Source organism: Diceros bicornis, chromosome 15, assembly GCF_020826845.1.
Source record: "Diceros bicornis minor isolate mBicDic1 chromosome 15, mDicBic1.mat.cur, whole genome shotgun sequence".
NCBI classification, from domain to species: domain Eukaryota; kingdom Metazoa; phylum Chordata; class Mammalia; order Perissodactyla; family Rhinocerotidae; genus Diceros; species Diceros bicornis.
In genome coordinates this window covers 34,626,703-34,639,697 of record NC_080754.1, presented here as the reverse complement: position 1 = coordinate 34,639,697, position 12,995 = coordinate 34,626,703, and the positions used below count along the sequence as shown (strand labels likewise).

General features: G+C 40.2%; 1 protein-coding gene across 2 annotated transcripts in view; it reads left to right on the top strand.

The window, feature by feature from the left end:
* Positions 1 to 12,006, top strand: part of TP63 (tumor protein p63) — a 94,884-nt gene extending 82,878 nt beyond the window's left edge. For both annotated transcript variants that reach the window (XM_058556123.1, XM_058556122.1), the window contains exons 9-12: positions 1,617 to 1,774; positions 4,335 to 4,479; positions 5,787 to 5,880; positions 8,843 to 12,006. In XM_058556123.1, coding sequence (XP_058412106.1) covers positions 1,617 to 1,774; positions 4,335 to 4,479; positions 5,787 to 5,880; positions 8,843 to 9,139 — 694 coding nt within the window. In that variant the 3' untranslated portion in view covers positions 9,140 to 12,006. The remainder of the gene's footprint in view (positions 1 to 1,616; positions 1,775 to 4,334; positions 4,480 to 5,786; positions 5,881 to 8,842) is intronic.
* Positions 12,007 to 12,995: the final 989 nt, after the last annotated feature.

Genomic DNA, 12,995 nt, shown 5'->3' with positions numbered 1-12,995 from the left:
TGTACAATACTCATTTATGTAAATGCATATTACAGCATATTGTTTGAATTCCTCCAGCTGTGGCTCTTCAGTGATATGGAATGGTACCTTCCCTGTTTTGTGTAATTATGGAGAATGCAGAGTGGCAGCTTCAAAGACCAAGCGTCCTACTATAGCACTCACATGCTAGAGTCACTTTTTATTATCTTTTCAAACATTATCATACCATGTTTGTTCGTAACCTGGGTTCATTTATAGAGCCTTCAAAACTTGTATTATATGTATATGTATATAAAACTCAAATATTTTTTCTCTCTCCTCTAATAGAAATATGGCTGTAGTGGGAAGGAGACAAACAGGAACAAAATGATACATTTTGTTTGAGGAGTATAAAAGGGGAGCTTTTCCCACCATAGGTTAGAAACATGCTTAAAACCCAATCTTTGTTCTGTAGTCACAGTAAATACTCACTGTAAATGTCATGTAGTCTATAAAGTTCTTCCTCATCTTATCTTTTTCAGTTCCCACCATAGCCCTGCAAGGTAGGTTGGATTATTATCCCTGTGTATCCGCTACTCTATGAGCTTCTCAAAGATGGGACCGTTTCTCATTACTTTTCCTGCCTCTAACATCTAATTCATGCAGTAAGTGTATGTGTATGTAGTTTATATAGTTTTCTTGTGAGAAAACAAAGGCAGGGATGTTTAGTGGCTTGCACAGGAACCTATAACTTCCTAATACATGCTGGAGGAAGGCTTAAACTTTGATTATCCAACTCTGTATCCTATCCTGATTCTAGTAAACATCACTAGTTCTATTTTCAAAGAAAAAGTCAGGAATGGCAGTTGAGTAGGAAATATCATATGTAATATAATGCATAGTATGACAGACCAATTCTAGTAAATTTCCAAAATGAAGCTATGCTGAATGGAAAACTTCTTTTTTTTTTTTTTCTTTGTCTCCCAAGAGGCTTATGGAAAGACAACACAACAGTTGTTTGGGCTCCACGGTTCTCCTGCATAGAGAGGCTGTTGGAATTCCAATGAGTTCTCTCATGGCCCATGAACATTTAAGCTGAGAAAGCATGTTTCCATGTTGGGGCCTCTGCATGACAGCAGGGATGCTGTCAAGTGCCCAGTTTGATTGGCTTTATACTTGTTTTCTGCATACCCCAAATGGCCTGGGAAGCTACAGATGAAATGTCTGAGCTGCAATTTGAGCTTGGCATCTCTATGTCTTTCATGAGCCTTTGGGTCTTCACTCAGTTATTTTCCCTTATTGATTTTCAAACTCATTTGAGTTGAAGGACAAGAGAGGGGAAAAGGATAGAGAAAGCAATAGAGGAAAAAGGATGCATTTACTTTCCCTCTCATAAAGGAGAGACGTCAGGAAGATACTCGACTTTGTGCTTTACACATTCAGGAAAGATATGATTTGATAATAGCCTTGTGATCCCTCCCTAGTCAGGAAAAGTTCTGAGGTGGAAACACAGATAACTTCTTGTCATCGATCCTGGAGGAATATTTTTGCAAGTGTACAGTTCAAGGCCATATCTTAATCTGAGACTTGTTGGAAATAACCAGTCCCTGCTCTTCAGTGTCCCATTCTCACCATCATTCCCATGTTTGTGTTCCTAGGACCTCTATGCAGTCTCAGTCTTCATATGGTAACAGCTCCCCTCCTCTGAACAAAATGAACAGCATGAACAAGCTGCCTTCCGTGAGCCAGCTTATCAACCCTCAGCAGCGCAACGCTCTCACTCCTACCACCATTCCTGATGGCATGGGAGCCAACAGTAAGAGCATCTCTCTTTAGCTGCAGCTGAAGGACCAACAGGGCTAGTGTAGGGGAAGACTCTGCTCTGGGATGGGGGAAGGGCTTGCTCTTAAGCTAAGTGAGAGGCATAGTGGGACAGAACAGAACATAGCCGAGTGGCTTGGGTTTCTCACAGTGAACTTTTTCTCACTTTTGAGGTGTATGTTCATTATAAAGCACATTGGTAGAGATAGAGAAGGCTGTTCCTTTAGAAAGGCTAAAGATCTCTTTGAAAAGAACAGTACACTTCCTGACAACCTGGATGGGGACCCACTTCCTACATGCTTTGAGATAGTCAAAAGGAAATATATCCAACATGTGGGAAGTAGCATGGTGTGGCGGACATAAAATCTAGAGAAATAGATTGTAATCTGGACTCTTGCAATGTTAGCTGTGTAGCTATAGACAAGTCACTTCTCTGCTCTAATGATCAGTTTTCCAATCATAAAATTATCACTCTGCACATTTGACTTTTATGATTCTATGTGCCTACAATCTTGACCTTCTTAACTCATCTGCTCCATCTCATACACAGTCATTGGGGAATGGACGTAGAGAAAGGAGTCTCCCTTTTACTTAATGACACACAAATTTCTCCTGTTAACTAAGTGTAAATAAATATACTTAGGGGCAATGTGAGAATTGGGCCTCCAAATGGATGGTGGTTTGGTATATGGCTTTGCTGTAAATATAATTATCTCGTCCAGTAAAACTAAATGGAGCAAAGTGGATACCCAAACTTGAAAGAAAAGATGGTAAAAATGTAGAAGGATCTATAATATCCTCAGGGATGTAGAAGACTGAGTCTTGCACATATATTGTGTAATCCCCCTCATAAAATGATGCTTCAATCTTGTCCTTTGAAATCCTTCATTATTTTGATCAAGCCTTTAAACTTGCATTTCAGTGTTGCCTTGAAGGGACTGGGTTTTCTTAAAGAAGTTAAGGGAGGCTTGGATGGTGACTCTCTATGGTCTGACAGCACATGTTCATATTTTAATGAGATAGAGATGTATGTAGTATAGTTGCCTGGTGTGGCAGCAAAGACTTTAGAGATAGACTGCTCTCTCACTAGTGATAAGTGCATCCTAAAGCTCAAAACCCAATCCCTGGACAGGCCTGCTACTTTGACTGCAAAAGGAATAGGAACAGGCCGGCCCTGTGGCTGAGCGGTTAAGCGCGCGCGTGCGCTCCGCTGCTGGCGGCCCGGGTTCGGATCCCGGGCGCGCACCGACGCACCGCTTCTCTGGCCATGCTGAGGCCGCGTCCCACATAGCAACTAGAAGGATGTGCAACTATAACATACAACTATCTACTGGGTCTTTGGGGAAAAATAAAAAGGAGGAGGATTGGCAATAGATGTGAGCTCAGAGCCGGTCTTCCTCAGCAAAAAGAGGAGGATTAGCACGGATGTTAGCTCAGGGCTGATCTTCCTCACAAAATAAATAAATAAATAAAGTTCTCTCTTTAAAAAAAAAAATAAAAGGAATAGGAACCATTTATTTTTTACTTTATTTTCTTTCTTGTGACATCTTAGAGTCCTCCACTTTTTTCTTGGGATGACAAAATAGTGGTAATGGTGATGATCCTTCATATTTATATATCTTACAGTTTGCCACCTTTTTCTTATTTATACTTCACAATCATCCTTTGATGCTGTCAGGAAAGTCAATGGGGAAACCAATGAGACAGCATCGGCCTGTGCTCTTTAGCTGGCTGCTTAGTGGCAGAGGCCTTTCCCCTTGGGCACACCACAGCTGTCTAAAGTAGAAGCAAATTACATTCATCTTTTTGTGGATATGTTATTTTGCTCTTTTTTTGAGCTGAAGGCAAAGTTTATTTCATAAATATTGTTTATATTAAGCTTTTCTTCTCTTTAAGTAAATGTTTACAGTTTATGGTTTAGTAAAAAAACAATCAATGTTGGTAATATTCCCAAATATAATCCTGAAATGGACCATAAGAAATAACTGGCATCTTTCATTACATTCTCCTTATTAGGCTTATGGTTCCCTACAAATACTGCAATAAATTCTCCTGTTCCCAAACAAATACTCCAAAAGTCACTCTCTCATTCACAGATTTACTCATTTTTTCACTTAACCTAAGTTTACTGAGCATCTGCTCTCTGCCAGGCACTGTGTTAGGGTCTGTGGGATTCTAGACACGTACAAGGTCTAATCTCTATGCTTGAGATTAGTCTGGTGAAGAGACAGAAATATACCCAGGAAGGCAAATACAGGAGGAATATATTAACATCAGGAGCAATGAGCAATTGGACAGAACATTAGAAGTATAGAAAGGAGTGGGAAGAGATTGCCCTAAGAGAAAGTACAAAGGTCAAGAAGCATGTAATTAGTTTGCAGTTTGGTGACTATTCTGTTTGATAGGGTACTTGAAGGGGTATAGTGAGAGATAAGAATGAAAGGAAGGCTAGTAGATTATGCCCTTGGTAACATTAAACCAGGCAAGTTGGACCCCTGGGATGCTGGTACATGATGACGGCAGTAACCCTCTCTGTTCCTCCTGCTTCTGTTCAGTTCCTATGATGGGCACCCACATGCCAATGGCTGGAGACATGAATGGACTCAGCCCCACCCAAGCCCTCCCTCCCCCACTCTCCATGCCATCCACCTCCCACTGCACCCCCCCACCTCCGTACCCCACAGATTGCAGCCTTGTCAGGTGAGTCCACAGCATGTGCCCCTGGGGGCCTGTCCTAAGCATCTCTGGGTGGTGGAGGGTGGACACTGTCAAAGTTAGTAGCACATTTGGAAACAAAGATGTCAGCTGTGTGGTTGAAGTTCAGCCACTATTATCTCTGATCTATGGAGTGGTCAGCATTGTTTAATCAAGTAAAACCACTATAATCAGCAAGGGGGAAAAGTGAAAATGTGAGTTTATAGGCATATAATTTTTCATGCCTGTTTTCCCCATGTTCACTTATTCCCCTCCTCCTCCCTCATAGTTTTACACAGTCAGCTGTGGGCTTCAAATTGGTGCTCAGGGCTGGGGTTCCCCAAAGGGCAGTAAACTTGCTATCTCGCTCCCTTTCCTGCTCTCTAGGCCTCATAGCTCTCAGCCACCATGGGATCATTATTATGGAGTTGGATGTCCATAAAATGTTTTAATGTTAGCTAAAGTGGCACAGACTTTCAAGATGGCCTCTGGTGCTTTGCCATATGGGCAGTGGGTACACTTTAGGCAAGGAAATTCAAATAGCCAGAAGAAAGAAACACATGAAGCCTTAAAGATTTGTTTCTCACAGAGGCAAGAGTAGGTGCCCAAATCTCGTGCCTAATGCATGTCGTCTGCCCCTGCTTCATGTGCAGAATGTTCTTTCATTTGGCTGCTGGAATAATGTGTGTTGATCTCCATGTGATTGGTACAAGTGTCAGTAGAGAGATGGCAGTGTGCATGGCTTATCCCACCCAGCGTCTGGCTCTTGACAGTGGTTGGCGTCATCAGTCTGAGATAAACACCAAAAAAGAGGGGTTCTGTATTCTGAGGAGGACAGAAATCAAACAGCATTGATGACTTCATACTATAGTGGCCTACAATTTTTTCTTAGCCACATGAACCATCCTCAGAAACCCCAAATACAAAACGATTAAAAGTAGAGATGCTCTTTTTGAAGTGAAGAGCCAGGAGGCAAGAGGGCTGGGAACCTGACCACTGGACTCCTTTCTTTCACCCCCTGCAATGGCTCCTAAGGCGCTTATATAGAACCGCTAGAATTCCACAGATCACCATTTGAAATTGCTACTCTGCAGGAATCCTTGCAGTTGATGTTTATTTCTATAGACCTAAAGTTCAACTCACTGATCATCTCCAAACCTCGAATCCAAGGCCCACATGTATTTCATCTTCCCCTAGTCTGTTCTGTAGGGCATCCCAGGGCAAAGTGTTGGGTTTCCCTTTATCTCGCCAGTGCAGTTGGGGTGAACTTTCTTTTTCTGTTTCCTCTTTCCTCTTCCCTCTTCCCTCTGCAGCTTCTTAGCGAGGTTGGGCTGCTCATCATGTCTGGACTATTTCACGACCCAGGGGCTGACCACCATCTATCAGATTGAGCATTACTCCATGGATGTAAGTAACTGTTAGACTTTTCTCTTGAGTTTTATTTCTTCACTTTCTCCCTCTGGCAACATCCTCCTTGTAGTTCAATACCCCTAGTTTTAAAATTTGTTTTTAATCATACTCCCAATCCTCAATTTTGATGTAACCCATAATTGTATTAGAAAGATTCCCAGGCCTCAACCTATACCTATGAGAAGCTTAGCAATCAGTCTTCCTCAGCTTGTCTGATCAATCAACAATTGTCTATTGCATCCATACTATATGCAGAGTGGGAAAGAGGAGACTAATTCTCACATTCAAGAAATTTATAATCTCTAAAAAATTCAGAGAACTTTTGGGATGTTCTCATTAATCAGTCTAAGACCCCAGGGGGGATAGCAGGAAGCAGGTGATATTATTCTCACTTAAAAACATGGAGAGATGACAATATAGTCATTTACCCTGATGAGTTGATGACAGAACCAGGAATAGGACCCTGAGGTGTAAGCTTCTAGTCTTGAACTCATTAATTGGCCTTCTCTGCCTCTCCTTAGAGTAGGATCTTAAGGAGGATTAAGCTGTTCCTCGCAGTTATAACCATATGTCCATTCTTTTTCAATTCTATCAGAATAGGACCCTGACATCCCTGATCATTGGGCAAGATCACTGGTCATGGGTTCAAGTCCCAACCATGCTTTTTAATAGCAGTGAGAACTTGGTGTTATCCCTTTGCCTCTCTGGGTCTCAGTTAATCAAATTGGGTTCAAAAATCACTCCCTTCTGGCTTTGGTATTTGATTTGTCTTTTCGAGCAAGCTGGCTGGGGCGGGGGAGGGGGATTTTCTTGCTTCCTGCATCACTTCTTGCTCTACTGCTCACATGGGTGCTCATGTTTTTCTGGTTTACGGCAATCTGATTTTCTTCTCGGGCTGCTCTTCATGCTGCCTTCTTTGGGGTTTACTATCCTCTCTTCCAGCTTCCGGAGGGCCCTTTGGACTCATGGAAGAAGATACTCTCTGCCTCTGCTGCTGCTTCTGTAGTTGGGACTTCTTTTTCCCCCCTCCTTGAGCACCGATGCTAGAGATGCCCCTGCAGCATGAGAATGTCCCAGCCCTGTGGGGACAAGTATATGCTGTGCTGCCCCTATGCCCACTCCTTTCCATCCCATAAATCGCCCTTGTCTGCTACTCCCTGATGGAATAAATTATAAGTGAAAACTAGAGAGAAAGCATTAGGAGTAAGTTCCAACAGGTTTCAGGTAACTTTACAATGACGTCCATCCACTGAAGAGAACAGAGTTTGCCCTATATTCAAGACCCCTACATGATGGAATAGGGAATTTGTCCCTTCTCTATATTTTTAAAGTTATATGTTCCTCTTGTTCATTTGTCCCCACTGGGTAGTATGTCAGGATGCTCCCTTAGCTTCTAGGATCTTCAGATGCTCTCCACAAGTCCATCTCTGCTGGTGTTGGCTAAGTCTTGTGCCAGTCTCTGAGCCACAGTGTTCTCGCCTGTCAGTCATCAGTTAAAATCTACTCACAGTCATGCAGATTAGTGGAGCCTAGTTTACAAAGAGTTTTGGACTTATTGAAAGTTTCAGAAGCATAAAGAGCTATGCTCACTTATCTGTTTGTGGATTACCTTCATTGTGATGTATTCTGCTAGAATCGGAAATTGGAGTACCCATGTTACAAATTTCTGAATTGGGAAATATTGGGAAGCTGTCTAATTTCTGCATCTTTACCTCAGTTTCTTCCTGCTCATTACTGGAAATACACACCTCTTTTTCAGCTTGTTTCTCAACACCAGTCTAAGTTATGTGGCATTCCCTTCCTGGAGAAGGAAAGTGATTAAATTTGGGAGTTTTCATAAGTATCCCCTGTAAGAGGCAAGGATGAGTTAACAGTAATATAACATAGTAATGGTACAAATGGTTAAGATTTGTATCATGTGCTTTATAATTTGCAAAATACTTTCGTATCCGCATTTACATAGGATCTATAATATGTGGTGACCTAAAAAAGAATTGTATCCCATTTTACCAATGAATAAATTGAAGCCACTGGAGAATAAGTGACCTGATGAAGGTCTAGAGCCAGTCAGTGACAGAATAAGAACCTCTGTCAAGGTCTTCTGACTCCAAACACAATGTTCTCTCTACCTACCATGTTGCTCCATAAAAGACATGAGCCATCCCTGAAACAAGCTAATGAAGAGCTAACGCAGATAAATGTAAGAGATGCCACCACAGTTAGTTAAGAGTCACCATACTTGTAATGCTCTCTACCCCCATCCATAGAACATGGACACATACTCTGCATTTTGATACCCTGATTTATCCAAACACCAGGAGACCTTTTGACCATTAGGGCAGCTTTGGGCTCAGCAGCTGTCCTAAATCCCCAAGTCATTCACTTAGTTGTATAAATTTAGACTTGTCAGCCTCTCTGACCTTCAGCTTTCCTATCTATAAAATGGGTGTGATCATATCTACTACTAATCTGAGCATTAAAGGAGATCATGAATATGAAATAATTAGTTCAGTGCCTGGCATGTAGGAAGTGTTCAATACTTGTTAGTAATCTTTTCTTATCTCCTCCCTCAAGCGATGGTGATGTTCCGTTAATACCTTTCTTCTAGTGACTAGACCCCAGCAGATTTAAGAGTCAGAGTACCTTTACTTCATGTTTTTGTTTTGGGATTTTGCCCTCTGATCTAACTACGATCCCTGTTTTACCAATGAGGAAACTGAGACCAGTGGAGAATAAGTGAAGTGTTATCCACGAGCAGAGATGGCACCTCAAAGCTGTACCTTTGTTCTTAGTTACATATAGTGCTGCAGGTTGTCAGAGAGCTAATTTTATTTTCCAATTTAGGAATTAAGTGCAGGTCAATTAAACCAGAGCACTGAGGAATGACAAAATGGTGTGGACTAAATGTCAATTTGTCCCTTTGTCCTAATTCTCCCTGACTGCCTTCCCTATTGCACAGGATTTGGCAAGTCTAAAAATCCCTGAGCAATTTCGACATGCCATCTGGAAGGGCATCCTGGACCACCGGCAGCTCCATGACTTCTCCTCCCCTCCCCACCTCCTGCGGACCCCAAGTGGTGCCTCTACAGTCAGTGTGGGCTCCAGTGAGACCCGGGGCGAGCGTGTTATTGACGCCGTGCGCTTCACCCTCCGCCAGACCATCTCCTTCCCACCCCGTGATGAGTGGAATGATTTCAACTTCGACATGGATGCTCGTCGCAACAAGCAACAGCGCATCAAAGAGGAAGGGGAGTGAGCACTACTGTATGAGCCCTTCCCAATCTCTTCCCACCTGCCCACCCCACTACAAGGCACTATTGCTTGACTTTCAAAGCATTCGCCCTAGCTCCTCTCCTTCCTCTTCTCAGTCTTGTTTCTTAAGGAAAGGAGAAGTAAGAGGCTACCTCTTACCTAATATCTGACCTGGCGTCTGATTCTGATTCTGGCTTTAAGCCTTCAAATCTATTGCTTGCAGGACTGAAGTTGTCATGACTGGGTAGAAATCAACAAAAAAGCAGTGGGTGTCTCCTTAAGCTGCAGAGATCTCTCATTGACTTTTATAAAGCATTTTCACCATTATAGTCTAAGACTATATATATAAATATATAAATACACAGTATATATTTTTGGGTGGGGGCCATTGAGTATTGTTTAAAATGTAATTTAAAGGAAAAGAAATTGAGTTGCACTTATCCCTCTATTTTTTTAATTTACTTGTTTTGGGTGGCTTATCTATACCCCCTTTCTCAAGGAGTACCATGTATGGTAATAAGGGTCGGAGCTTGTTGGTACGTGTGAGTGACAATGACGTATAGGTCCCTTCAGTTCTTTTGATGATAAACACACGCCACGTCAAACTTTTGGATAGATCCAGTTGTATTTACCATTGCTTATTATGTGGGTGAGACTGTATACATATGTACCCAATTCTCCATGTTGGTGTATTTTATGTTACTGACATCCCTACTAGTGATGGTGGTTCACTTTGGGGTTATTTAGTCCAATTACAAGAAAAAGTTCATGTTACACTATCACACACTAGAGAAAAGGAAATATCCTCTCTTGATTTTGGTTGGGAATGGGGAGTGTGGGTCATGGCTACAATTCTTAAAAGGTTCATGGTAGCCAGTCCAAAAACACCTGGTATCATGAATCTGAGTATATCAGCAACTCCCTCAAATTTAATACCAGATGCCTTATCTCTTAATACTTATTAGGAAAACATTTGCTGCCATTACAGAAGCCTTAAAACTAAATTTCACCGCTACATTAACTAACTCAATTACACATTTGATACTCTTGTTAGAATTAAGGTTGATATGATTGGGACGAATGCCATCAATTTAGTTCTTATAGTGAAGTTGTAATGTCCATTAAGAATATCCAGGAAAAACAGAAATCATACAGAAATGTTGAATTTCCACTGAACAGTAAGAGATCTCAGTGAGCCATGAATTGAAATTCTTGGAAGACTGTTTGAAACATAAATAATGTTATTTGGTAAATGTTTCTCTTAAAGACCCTCGTACTCGATAAAATTCTGCATGTAGAAGCTTGTCTCTCTTTTTCTCTTCAAGGTTTAAAATAGGAGTAGTGATTTGGAAAATATAAAATCATGAGATCAATTTTCCTGTGACATCAGTTGCATTACTGTATCACTTTTCTTTTTTGATCAGTAAGAGTTTCACTTTGTTGGAAAGTAACTGTGAGAACCCAATTACCCGTCCATCTCTTCTGGACTGTGTGTAGACATACAAATGTCCTCACAGATCAGGGGATAAGCCTTCCGTGGAAGCTATTGCTTGAAACACATAGACAAAGAGTTGTTTTCAGACTTTAGGTAAACATGTATATGACAATATTCCCCTAGATCTTTCAGAAATATACTTTGTAGCAAAATTTTTTTTTTCAAACTATAAAACAAATATGTTGTATATATTCTAATGAGGTCTAAAATCCTTCCGTGCATTCTGGCAAATGGCTATCATTGCACGTAAGCTCCATTTATATTTTAAAGTGCAAATGGGCTACTATGGCTCAAAAATATAAAGTACGAATTTTGCCTTAAAAGTGTACATATATGTTTTGTGTGTGAAATCACATATTTTGTGTTTCGATTATTTTTTTTTCTTGTTGGGATAGTGGGTTTTCCAGAACCACCATTGAAACTTTTTTTATTATTATTATTGTTTTTATATTTTCATGGAAACGCCATTTAGTAAAACTACAATGTCAAATAAGAAAAAATCCCGTAACTGTAATATGGGGGGAAGGGAAATTTGTTTTTTATTATTTTTTGTTATTGTGTATGTTAAAGAGAGTGAGTCCTTGATTTCAAAGTTTTATTGTGCTTCAATGGTAGTAAGCACTGTTAATTTGTGGAGTAAGCATGCAGCTTTGAAAACCTATTAAACAGAAGAATGAAAGCCGAGCCTGGGAAATGCTAGGAGAGCAAATGGCTGGAGAATGGTAGGAGAGCCACTGTCCTAAGTTTTTGAATCAACCTAGGACTTTTTCTGAGCTATTTCAGCATGATTCAGGTGGCAGTAGGGACTCAGAAATTCCTGTACTGTATCTCTTCAGTTTGGCATTAGCCAAGACTAGGCGCTACTACTGGCCTCACATCCTGGTGGCAACTTACGCTCTCTTTGAGTGTTTGGGTAGCTAGGATAGGGCTGAAAGAATATTAAGGACAGACAAGTGTGAGTGGGCTTAATGGAGTTCTTGTGGCCTCAGCAAAATGCAGTTAGCTGAAGAATGGATAGGTTTTTGTTTGGAGGAGGTTAGAAACAGAAATGGAGAATAGAACTCTCTTCATTAAATCCATTTACCTTTTGTTTTCTTGATATTCCCGTAAAACATAGTATGTGGGGTGTTGAATGTTAAAGGTTGTGTTTTTTTTATTATTTTTATAATTGTACCGAAAGAAAGTAAATGTCAAATGTTTTATATGCTTTATTAATGTTTTTGAAATGTTCGTTCTTATATACCTGATACTTTTTTTTTTTTACGCTTCAGTTGCTTGTCTTTTGGTATTTTGTGTAATGGGCTTTTGGTGAGCCAGAGGCAAGTCTACAAGCCACTTATGTTTGCCAGGACATGCAATAAAATTAAAAAATAAATAAAAACGCATTGAGAAATGGTGTTAATTGTGTGTGTGTATGGATGTATGTGTGTGTCTGTGCATCTGTGTGTCTGTCCTTTGGCCTTATTTTTATCTTCAAGGAAGAGGAAAAGATTCCAAAAGAAACATTAGAGAGGTTCATATATTGATGCTTCTCATCTCAGAACAAATAATCATTATTTTCTTATTTTAGCCAATCTATGATGTAGGAAAGACCAGGAGGATATCCTCATTTGGTACATGAGATACTCACAGATTTAAGATTTTAGTTGATTGGGGTCAGAATGAGTTTTCTTTGGAACAGGGACTAGACTGCGGATACTCCTAATGTTTAATTTAGTGACCTTCCCATGGTGCTCAGCGATGACCTCCTAGGTACTGCAGGAGTGGGAACAGCATTGCAGATGGCGGGCTCTGGCCATGTTTCCCTTTAAACTCAGTGTGAAATATCACCTTTAAATTATACACATTGATTCAGCCAATAAAATATCTACTATCAAAATGGTTAAATGATTTTTGTTAAAGAGATGAGAAAGTTTGTTCTTTTATGGGCTAACATTAGATGACATGAAAACAATTTAATACCTTAGGTTTATAAATAACTTTATGGAATAACATTGTATATAATATATAGTATTTAAAGATATCAATTTTTTTTTCTATCTATAGATGTAATCACATAGTGAGTATATACATTCATGTAGGCAAGGCAGGTTCAGATTAAATTAGGGGTACCAAAAGATTCCAATTCTTATTCCTTAAAATCTGGGGGATAAATCCCCCCAAAGTGAAATAGATGATACAATAGTGCCAGGAAAAGAAAAATAAAAAGAATCAAAATGATTAATCCTTGATATACTATTGAATACTTTGGACTCAGTTGTAGTTTATTTCTTTTTTGAGCAGTTCTAACCATTTATATGGATTGACACTTCATGACTTTTATTCTCTCTTAGAGGTCTTCTGAAGTGCAAAGAAAAACTTTTTT